Below are 11,332 nucleotides of genomic sequence, written 5' to 3'. Positions count from 1 at the left end.
TCGGAATTATAAGACTCCTCTTGTAAGTGCGTCAGGAAAATATTATTCCGCTATCGTAGTCCTTTTGAAAACAGTGGCACACTCTGGATTAGGTAAAAGATCCAATTCAATGTGATAATTATATTCAGCTTTATAGTTTATTTTCAAAAAAGAAATAACTTTAAACTGTAGTACGAGCTCATGAAGGTACGTGAAGGCAGCACCAGTGTATATACATAACGTTTCTGCTTTATGTAGTAACTTCCTACTGTAACTTCCTACAGTAAATGTTCCTACAGTAAATGTAGGAAGTTACTGTCATCATCACCAAATTATTAAATGTTTTTTAAACACTTTTTAGATCGATAGACAGACAGAAAGACAGATGTTTTGTGATATTTTTTAATCTAATGAAATACTACAAAAAGCATGATCATATCAAATACAACTGCATTTAGGCAAAATGAAACTGAACAAATTCAAACTGAGAGTTGCATTTAGCTTAAATGCACTACAGAGAGAAGACAATTGTGTTCCTTCACTGTCTTCCCATTTTACATCAGTCAGTATTATAAAAATCATTTCTATTTGCTAAAACAAAGAATGAGAGAGAATTTTTTTCAACAACAAAAGAAATGTGTTCTTTAAATTCATTCATTTACTTAAACTAAAATTACTAAGCAATTTGAAAAAGTCCAGAGGAATTGTAAGCTTCTAATAGGTCATTTGGTACCAATATCAATTTCCCAGAGATTAACATTTTTGATGTAATCAAAATGTTGATTACATTTTGATTTTGATTTTGCTTTTGTGTCTTCATGTGTCTTTTGCTTTTGTCCCAGGACAAAAGCAAAAGACGCATGAAGCTTCTGGTTGAAGTTAGTAAGATAGTGACATTATCCATTGTCCTGACCTGGACTAATATTGGATAAAAGGACACTCAGTGAGGAAGAAAACACACACACAAAAAGAAAAATAGATTACAGTTTTCAGTTGCATCCTGGCCCCTGGGACATTTTGGAGACATTAGAAACAATGTTAACATTATTTATATTAATTAAATTTTCTAAGACCAAAAACTATAATAAGACCTAACATGCAATAAGGCATAATGTGCTTTCAAACACTATACAAGAAAATTAATAACAGTTTTAAATTTCTGGTTGTCAAAGCGGTTACAAAACATCTTCTTGATGACTACAAATTAACCCATTTAATTTGAAAGGTCCCATGTCAGATGGCTCCCTTTTGAAAAAACTAGATATGGTAACAGGAAAAAAATTTACAAAACAGGTGAAGGGCAAAAAAGACCTGCAGTCATTTTGTTTACACTGTATGTAAGCAGATACAATAGGCTCATGACCAGGTAATATTGGGTTTTGACTGATATAAACACCTTATAGGTTCTCTGTCAAAGGGACATTTTATTGGTTCTGATTTTAAAATTTCTCTGTCCCAGACTAACTCTTTATCAATTGTAGCATCAGAAACAAAGAACACACCTAAAGACCCGTCCTCATAACCCACAAACACGCCTTGCTGCTTGCTAACAGTCAGGGCTGATGGATTCTTATGCAGATGTACGCTTCCTATTCTCTCTCTGTCCGAAAGCCGCACGACTGTAAGGATGAGCTTAGAGTGCAGGTAGCATGCACAGCTCTGCTCCTGGCTACTTGGATTGCATACATACACAACATAGCACCCAGTTTTGTCCAAGCAAGCCTTGATGACAGGTCCCTCAGCTTTCAAGGAGCACAACCTGACCCGAGATAGATCTAAGAAGTTAATGGAGTTATGATCAATGGACAGCAATGCATAGTTCCCATCAGGCAACATTTGAAAGTCTTGTGGCTGACAGTGAAACCTACGTGGCAGCTGAAAGTGCCGGCATACCGTCTCCTCTGACAGCTTCCAGGTGTACACCGCTCCAGAGGCAGTCAGCACCACCACAAAGTTCGGATGGTCTAAAAGACACTGGAAAGCAACAACATGCTCTGAGTTTTCCACACATGAGAAGCGCTTGCTGATTGAACCAGACCACAGGCTGGCAGCCAGTAGGTCTCCATTGCAGAGGCCAACAAGAAAGGTCCCCTCAGCTGATACTTGTGCGTCTGACAGGTACTGATGAATGTTGCACACAATAGCTCCATGTGGCAACTTCCAAACATGAGAGAGGCCATGCTTAGAAATGCTCACTCCAAATTTACTACTGGGAGTGATCAGCACATCTGCAGAACTGCCGCCGTTGATACGGACAATGTTCTCACCTGTTTCTGTCTGCCAGACGTAAATTTCCCCTGCAGAGAGAGAGAGAAGGTGGCTGTTGTTTGGAGAAAGCTGTATTTTTTCCACATCGCCGGCATGCAGGAAGGTAAATTGTGGAAATCCAACATCTAAACTCCACCTCCAGACATTCTCTGACCCATCTGTGGTGTAGAAGCATTTTCCTGTTTGCTCCACTGCCATGCCTTTAACTTCACTCCTCATTTTTGTTGCTTTACCTGCAGCATTGATCATCTCTGAGTCCCAGACTGTCAGACATCCATCATGACTCACGCAAACAATATCTGAGGCTGTTTTGATTAGCGAGAGGGGCTGTCTGTTTGTTTCTAAAGAAAGGACACAATCACCGGTGCTGACCCTCCACACCAAGATTATTGTGAAATGGTCCAACAAAGCCAGGAAAAGGTGTCCATCCAGGGAGAGCACCGCTTGAGAAAAGGCTTTCCCTTGCGGAGCCAAGAACTGGTCCCACATCTCCCAGTTAAATGTATTCCACAATGTCACCTGGTGAATTTGACACACTAAAAGAGTGCTGGTGGCTTTGGAATAATCTGTGTTGAGAATACTGGAAGACTTACCCTGATTGAAGTTTTCTTTGAGAAGTTTGGGTGCTTGTTTTTTATCAGCAACATCCCACAAGGCTACACTCCCACTCCTGTCCACACATGCAATTTCTTGCTCCTCTTCACAGAGGATTATCTGCATAATTGCACTGTTGGTTGAGTTTAAACAGGTGCCAAGAAGACGGCTGGTTGTCAGATCAAATATTGACACTGTGCCGTCCTCTTGTCCACAGTAAAGGCTGAAACTCCTGAAGGAGGCAACCAAACAGATCACAGAGCTCTCACAATGAAAACCAGTAGAGGTATTGTTGCCAATATCAAACACACTGAAAAAACTCTCCTTTTTCCTCCAGATGCATATAATTTCCTGACATGAGATGAATCCTTCAATTTTACTCAGAGTTTGACTTGACTCAGACTCCGGTTTCAGAGATTCCTTCACCTCTATAAGACTCTGTGGATTTGCCCCGTCCCACACAAAGAGTTTGCTGCATTGAGTGGAAAGCAATAGGAATTTGCAGTTACTTTTAACTCCTGCAAACTTTAACTCCTGTTGATCCTGGATAAGTGATAGCTTGTAAAAATCACAAATTGAACCATCCCAAATCCAGGCAGAACCATCATCCATGACCTCTGCCACAACATCACATTCTGTACATGCAATTTCTGCGACTCTGGTTGTTCTGGTTTTAATATTGGGTCCTACATAGCAAATGGGGAGAACGGAACAGGGAGTGGGACAAAGTACCAATTCAACTCCTTTTCCCTTCTTCTTCCTGTACTGTCTGATGTCTCTTATGTATCCCTCAAAGGCAGGAAAAACATCCAGGTAAGGGAGGAGGTTTGTCTCCATCACTTCAGGCAGTTGCAGGGGTGAGCTCTGTAAGAAGCAAGCAGAGGACTTTAATGTGCTTGCTATAAGCCATTTTTCTCTTAAAAACTTTGTTGAGCCTTCATACGCCTTTAACATGGCTACCAGATCACTTAGCATGTCACCTTGAACCATGGCTTGATGAAACCCTAAAGACATTAACAACTCAAGTTCCAGTTCTTCCAACCTCCCACTTTGTTCCAAATGATGCGGCAACTCTAGGATCTTTCTCATGTTTACCCGACAAACATCTTCAGTAACAGGGAAAATAAATGGTTGACTCACTTGTTCATGTTCTGGTTCAGATGCAAGACTTACAACAAATGGTTTTTCATTTCTACCAACCCGTCTTCCACTGAAATAGTCCACCATCTCTGAATGGATTTTCCTCCTCACTCCGTGAGTGCCCAGATATCTTTTAGTCACGACAAGCTTGAAATGCCGGCTCACCCAAAACAGAACCTGAAAATCAGCGATTGGCCGCTTGATTAGAAAGTTTTTCAAATCCATAAGAAGCCTCTCAACGTCAACATGTGAAATTGGTCCTCCACATTCAGCTGGGCTGTCATAATTACAGGACAGCAGATCCACAAGCTCCGACTCACAGAGGCCGGTCCTGGAGAGGGAGACATATGAGGCCAAACGAGCCATCAGGGACGAGCCGTGCTTCTGTTCCAAGTGATCCAAGAGAGCTGAAATAGACGAATGGACGCCATCCGGGAGAGACGATTCGTTCACATCTGAATCTGATAAGAAAAGACAAATTAGATATAAAATGTTTTCACTGCTGGTACTAATGTAGATGCAAGAACACCCCATGAACAGTTGATTAAGCAACATAAATTGTAATTTGTGTACAAAGCCTGAAAGAAATTACAACTAAATAATTTGCTGAAATCTTTTAATGACAAAATCATTGAGAAGAAAAATATGTTTTTAAAGTGCATATGCACAAAACACAGAAAAGCTGAGGCATATTTCTATTTATTAGGTAAACTTTAGAATAATTTCCATAACATCCTTAAAACTTTCAGTTCTTCGGTTTGTGAAATCCTATCAAGAACAAACTACATATTACATAGAAAACCACATTCAACAGGGTGCCGTTTTCTGTAGGAACAAGTAGTTTTTGTTTTAGTCATACCAGAGTGCCACAGTGAAGTGTGTGCATGTAGGAGTCGGACATAGAGAGGAAGAGAGCAGGAGGTCAGCGCCTGGTTCACCAGCGCTTGTTGTCCTGATGTCACCTTTCTTCCTGAACTGTTTAGCAGCGATTCCAAAAGCTTTGCACATTGTTTCCTGTCCTCTGATTGGAGCTGTATAGAAGCACATCCACTCTGCTCCTCACTGTCGTCATCTGATGCAGAGGAAGAACGACTGCCTTGCTGGGGATAGTGTAGCTTGATGGCTTGCAGGAGACCTGTTCTGCTGGAGGAGACTGTGATAATGAGTTTGACAGCATCCGGGAGCGGGGAAGGGATGCTGCTGATAATCTGAGCACCAACGTTGTTTTCCAGTTGATCCAAGCCATCGAGGATGAGAACAAGAGGATGTTTTGCGGAAGGAAGTTGGGTTAGAATGAACACAAGATGCTCTTCAAGTTCAGACAGAGACACATCCACTTTTATGACGCTAGAATTGAGTCCTTGAGAATCTGGTGTTTCACAGAAACCTGGGTCACTATCACAGATCTGTTTTCCATGGTGGCAGTCGTCGTGAGGATCCACAGCAGATATTGAGGTGTAGTTAGTCTTACAGCTGCATTCATTTGGGTTTTTGCAGGGCCAGGACTCAGGCTGCAGCTGGCTGAGTGACTGCTCCTCATATTTGTGAGCTATCTGGTGACAGATACTGGAGAGCAGATGCTTAGGAGATGTACTGAATGAAAGGTTGCAAAAACAGCTGATCACCACTGGATCACAGTCTGGTAGCCAAACCTTGATCTGTGGAGCAGAAAACTTGTTTATTACTAAAAATCAACAATGTTCTCTTGAATTCAGGTCTGGTTTTGTTTTATTATTTACGTTAAAATTTAAGATGACAAACAATCTTGACAAGAATTCTTGTGACACATAAAACCGGGATTCAGTTTGAGATCTGAAAAGCAGTTTATGTTAAGTTGCATCAACATTTTCCTCTTAAAACATTATTAAATAGTTAAACCTAAAATGGCAAATATCGACCACAGTGTAAAAATTATAGTAAAAGAAAAAATATTTATTTGTTTCACCAAAATATAAATTATGTTAAACTTAAACAACTTAACAAAGACTATTCTTTTCATATGGACTAAATGTATTTCATATTATTTCGTGAAGCAAATTAAAATACATTTGTCTCCTATCACGTTTCATTTCACTGTCCACTGACCTGTTCAGCGCAGTGTGCGATTAACACAGTCTTCCCTGTGCACGGTCCTCCACTCACCACTAGTGGGCGCTGTTGATCCATGCCTTTCACATAAGCACTGATCTACAACCAAAAAGAGGAAAAAGCAAACTGAAGCATCATTTGGCATCAGGTTACATATTACATTACAGCATGACAACAACCACAATAATGAAACATGTAACAAAAAATTTAATTCTCACCTTTTCCTCCTCTGGCAGAATAATTTTGTAAAACTGAGCCAGGATGCAGCACAGCTGCTCCTGCTCGGCCCGCTCTCTGGATGGGGCATCAATAACATGAGCTTGCCCTCTGACCTGAGGAATGTTCGAGCTGTCAGTCAATGCCATGAGGTCTGAGAAAACCTGCTGGCACAAAGAGTCTGCGTAGGCCTGCCTCCTGGCTGTGGTGTAGCCGTGGCGGCGGTCACACTCGGTGGTGGTGGTGTAGAGGATAAGTTGGCGGGAAGTGAGCAGAGCAGGGAGGAAGCTGTCACACAGCTGTGATAATAACTCAGATGGAGTGGGCACTGTCTTCAAAACAGTCTGCTCACAAGGGTCAGCCTGCAAATTTAAATAAAGGAAATAAAGGACATAAAGGAAAATCGACTCCTGTCGCATTTGTACGTTGGTCAACATTTAAAATTTCACTTATGTTTTGATTTAACTTTGAACTATAATGTTTTGATACCGCCACTAAAAATATATGAGATCTTTCTGAAATATCTCCTTTTAGATAAACTCTTACCTTCAATGCTGGCTGCAGCTTTGTGTTTCTCTGTTGTTTTCCTCTTTCTCCATCTGCATTGACGACCTTGTGGACGTAGATCATACATCTGTTGATAATGTCCAGAACAGGGCAGTTTTCCAGAGCAAACCGAAGATCTGAATCAAGAGCTAGAGACAAAAATAAAACACCAGAATCAGGTATATTCAGCTCAGGATAGCATTCTCTTAAAATTTATTTTAAATTCTGCAAAGCACAATTGGTTAAATTTAATACCTGTAAAATAAAAAAAGCAGCTTCTGTGCTTTGTTAGCATCTAAAGCAGACCAAGTTTAGGAATCACAGCTTTAGCACAAAATGCTGATTTCAAGGTGACTAAAGAACAAAAATGCTGTGAATTGGTCCTTTTTAAAAACAGGTGTGAGTAACTCAAAAACTCAAATACTGACAGATGAAATGTTAAAGCTACTGACTGACATTACTTATCAAATATAAAATCAGCAGTTTATGGAAACAACATGGGAAAATTAGTGTGTGATTAGAAATGTAATTTTATTTTTATTTTTTTTACACCCTGAAGACACTTTGAAAATGTGAGACTATCACCAAAGTCCCAGAATATTCTGGGGAGGATCATGTCTTTGATGCCCCACAAAGTTTAAGGTAAGGTCAGGGATCCCACAGGCTGCCATGATTGCAGACTCTGTACACAATTCACAAATCTTTCAGAATAAAAGAGTTCTTTTGTTGTTGTTTTTACCTGATCTGTAGAAGACTTGGGATCTCTCTGCACTCATACGTCTGCTCTGGACACACAGACTCACGGCCGTCTGCAACACCGTCCTCAAATCTTCATCACACAACATGTTATTCTCCGTTTCTTCCGTCTCTTCTCTCTGCTGAGCAAAAACACTTTGATATTTAAAATTTTTTAAGTCATGACTGTCTTCTATATTTTCCTGCACTATATTTTATTCTATATTTTACACCTACACTCAAATATTTTGTCTCTTTTGAAAAGGCTTATCGTTAAACACAGTAAGATTAATTTTCACATGTATGTGTGAACAGATGTATATCTAAACACTTTCCTGATTAAAAAATAAAATAAAATCCTATCATGTAATTAAAGTTAGCCACACAACAAATTCAATAGGTTGACCATAATCACCAGAGGACCGCAGATGGATTTCACGGCAGGCGTCAGGTGGTAGGAAGGAGGAATGGCGTTCTCATCTCTCTGGTACACCCTCTCCAGCTGCCGGGTGCCCACGCCCGCCTGTTGGCTCTCCTGCAGCAGCAGCTGGAACTCCGACACCTCCACCTGGGTGGGCAGACAGGCTGGTCCATACTGGTGTCCAACTAGAGCCTGTAGCACCAACATGTGGACACAAAGCGATAGCAGTCAAAGGAGTGAAAACTCTTTTACTGTGAATCTAAGATTAGGATGAGCTTCTTATTTGTGTTTTTAGCTTTGTAAAATCATTTATAGCAGAGTTTTCTGTCTCAACTTTTTGAATAAATAAGTAGTCTGAGGCTATATTGTATTGTACAATTCTATTTTAAACAGCCATTTACTTAATCCTCTTTAATTTAATCAAGCACTTACTCTGAGTGGAGTTATATTTGTTTATTTTTATTTTAAAAGGTGGTTTAAAAGGTTCTCTTACAGGGGCAGTATTATATATTTTCCAGCCACATAGTGCCATTTTATAACACAATCAAGTAACTATGTTACCTTTAGTTGTTATAAACATGCTGTTTGCATCAAACACAACTTAAAAGAAATTTGACTTCACAATTTTATGCCTTGAAATTGACCTCTGTCTCTTTCTGACCCTCAGCCTACAGCACGTCGTAACCAATGCTCCTTCATCATGCTGTTTACAACTGTTCTTAGGTGTGCTGGACTGAGAATATTTTGTAAGAAGAGCTCAGCAGGTGTGCAGTTCCATCAGGTCTTTGATAATTACTGCTGCTGCTAGTCGAGAGGAGCTAAGTGGGGGAAGGGTGCTCTGTGAGGCAGAAGCTCATCTTGGAGACTGCAGCTCCAAGGAGAAACTTCAAGCAAACAGGCGGCGCTTTGCGAGAGCAAGTGTTTAGGCACCCCCAAATGGCTGCTATGGGAACTGAAGAGATTTCTTAAACATGCATGAAAGAATCAAAGTAATGCTCCAAGTTTGTTTTTGATGAGAGAAAAACATTATAGTATATCCTAAAACTCGAAAAATTTGATTTACATAATACCCCCCTTTAGTCCATAATTGAACTGGCACACATTGAGATAAAATCATGACCAAAGCATTGATCCTTGTTCTGATGAAACCCCAGCTTTAAGCTCAAGTAATGAAGCTACCTAATTATAGTAGTCCTTTAGTTTAGAGCTCCTAATGCTTGTGGGAGCGAGCTTTGATCTCAATATTCAGCGTGCATTTAGTTTCTCTTCAGTGCAGTTTCACTTACCAGTAAAAACGGTCCAGCTGAGTTCTTTCTGCACTCTTCAATTAGCTGCTGCCTGGTGTTTGTATCTGGCCAACAATTAGGATCGCTGGACTCAAATGGGTCGATCAGCTGCAGAAACAAACCCACACATACAGTAAAACGACATAAAAGACATAACTGGGAGTTGATGCAGAAAACTTCATTAGAAGCATCTACCGCAAACAACCAAGAAACGGCTGAATGATATATGATGTTTGTGTTTGCGCCTAATTACACAAGCTGCTGAATAGAATGAGTTTCACAATGGACTTGTCCGGGGGGGTGACTTAACACACACAAAGCATGCAGTGCAGTCATGTTGCAGCTGCTCACTGTCTTTGTTGTCATTAGTGATTAAGCGAAGGTAAGCAGAATTGATTGTACCTTCACAGGAGTGGCTTCAGGCAGGGAATACAAATAAATAAATAAATAAAAAAATAAGATACAATCATGAAGCTGGTAATAATCACTTGCAGCTCTTTTATTTTTCCCACTGCTTAGGCCCAGTTACTACATAAAATGTACACCTCAAGTTTCATGCTTTTTAGTTGACTGATGGAAACTTAATTAATGGCAACAGTTTTAATTTGACCCCAAACATTAAAGGAATAGATGTACATTTCTGCAAAATAAGAAGAGGAACAAACAGCAAACGCAGACATAAAGTATTACATTTCTTCTATCTAAAAAAAAACAATTTACAAAATAACTGGTGTACAGTTAAAGTTTGTGTTCTTAGTCACAGAATAATATTCTTCATAGCTGTTGTGTTTTCAGTGCAGTGAGACTGATTCAGAGCCGGGTACTCACCCTGACATCTAGTGCCAGTAAGCTCCTACAGTGCTCTCTAAACCTGGGAAACACTTTCTCTCTGAGAGCTCTTCGCTCGATCACGCTGTCTGACATGCAACATAAACACAAACAGGAATCACTTGTAACCAAGTAAAAAATAAAGGCACCAATTGACAAAATGCTCAGATTAGAGTAGATTTATAAATATGTAAAAACAGTACCTTCTGGATTGGAGCACAAATAGATTTTGACAGAGGATGAGCCACAGCAGGAATATGAAGAGTGCCGGCCTTTTCCTTTGGAGGGCATGCCTGGTCTATGTCCTTCAAATGGAATAAAAATAGAGAGTAAAACTATTTCTGAGAATATAATAAGCGACCTAACTAGCACGTTGATTCCTCTCTTCTGAGCTGGCGGTCCTCTGTCGCCTCCAGTGAGGAAACTCTGGCCTTTGCTTTCTCTTGCAGACTGTGATATCCTGACCACGCCCACTTCTGCAAATGTTTCAGTTTTTACATTTGCACCCAAGTGTGAATCTGCGCGATTCATATTACTTCTCATTTTGCTCCTGGAACACCCAAATTCTGAAAACTACATAGAATTTTATTTATGCTTACATTGTGGAAATTGTTTTGACAATAAAATAAGAAGCAAATCATTTAAAAGTTTGAGTCTTTTTAATATTTTTTTTTACATATTCAAACATCGAACCCATCCATGCAATTATTCAAACAAATCAGACAAAAGTGTTTTAAACATTTTTTATTAATTAACTTTTGTACACAATAAATACAAACTCTATTTTTGTACAGCCAATATTAATACGATGAAAGACTTTTGCGCCTGTTCTCTTTACTGTCACAACGGCAACAGTCTATGAAGGGAGAAGGCCAGTTTGTTTCACCGCATCACTGATACTAGCGGGCTGCGCTGCTCCGAATCAGATATATAGAATCATATAAAAACATAGAAAAAACACAAAGTAACAAATATCTCAACCCTGGAGCAGATAAAAGAGACTGGCAAAAGAAGGAGAGCTAGGCATGTTCAAGGTGGCGACTAGCAAATAAAAAGTCAAACGTTGCACTTGGACCACCACTCTAAATCTGAAGATTTCAATAACAGCTCTGAAAACCATTGTAGGGAGATTTCAGAGAGAACAAGGGGAGCCGGCTGTTATGCTAATGTTTTGGTATATCCCTCCCATCACCTTTATCTGCTTTATAAAAAAGGAAACCAGTTAAGCTGA

The 11,332-nt window shown here is 39.9% G+C and overlaps 1 protein-coding gene across 2 annotated transcripts; it reads right to left on the bottom strand.

The window, feature by feature from the left end:
• Nucleotides 1–16: 16 nt before the first annotated feature.
• Nucleotides 17–10,536, bottom strand: LOC116707814 (NACHT and WD repeat domain-containing protein 2). 2 transcript variants are annotated; one of them, XM_032545417.1, is made up of 10 exons: nucleotides 10,305–10,536; nucleotides 10,102–10,190; nucleotides 9,274–9,381; nucleotides 7,982–8,179; nucleotides 7,571–7,709; nucleotides 6,832–6,980; nucleotides 6,288–6,647; nucleotides 6,067–6,168; nucleotides 4,841–5,639; nucleotides 17–4,442 (listed from the first exon to the last, which is right to left on the bottom strand). In XM_032545417.1, the coding sequence occupies exons 1-10, from the start codon at nucleotides 10,390–10,392 to the stop codon at nucleotides 1,336–1,338; spliced, it is 5,139 nt and encodes a 1,712-aa protein (XP_032401308.1). In that variant the 5' UTR covers nucleotides 10,393–10,536; the 3' UTR covers nucleotides 17–1,335. The 2 variants fall into 2 exon arrangements, with proteins under 2 accessions (XP_032401308.1, XP_032401309.1); XM_032545418.1 differs by having other exon boundaries at nucleotides 7,571–7,706.
• Between the last annotated feature and the right edge of the window lie 796 nt (nucleotides 10,537–11,332).

The sequence above is a fragment of the Xiphophorus hellerii genome, chromosome 18 (genome assembly GCF_003331165.1).
Source record: "Xiphophorus hellerii strain 12219 chromosome 18, Xiphophorus_hellerii-4.1, whole genome shotgun sequence".
NCBI classification, from domain to species: Eukaryota; Metazoa; Chordata; class Actinopteri; order Cyprinodontiformes; family Poeciliidae; genus Xiphophorus; species Xiphophorus hellerii.
This window is presented reverse-complemented; position numbering and strand designations above follow the sequence as displayed.

Excerpts from the sequence above, each read along its gene's own strand:
- LOC116707814 (XM_032545417.1), bottom strand. The coding sequence starts at position 10,392 with ATGCCCTCCAAAGGAAAAGGCCGGCACTCTTCATATTCCTGCTGTGGC. Across the intron at positions 6,981-7,570 it reads CCAAGTCTTCTACAGATCAG|CTCTTGATTCAGATCTTCGG; the intron begins GTAAAAACAACA and ends TTTTGTCTCTAG. Across the intron at positions 6,648-6,831 it reads AGCTGCAGCCAGCATTGAAG|GCTGACCCTTGTGAGCAGAC; the intron begins GTAAGAGTTTAT and ends TTAAATTTGCAG.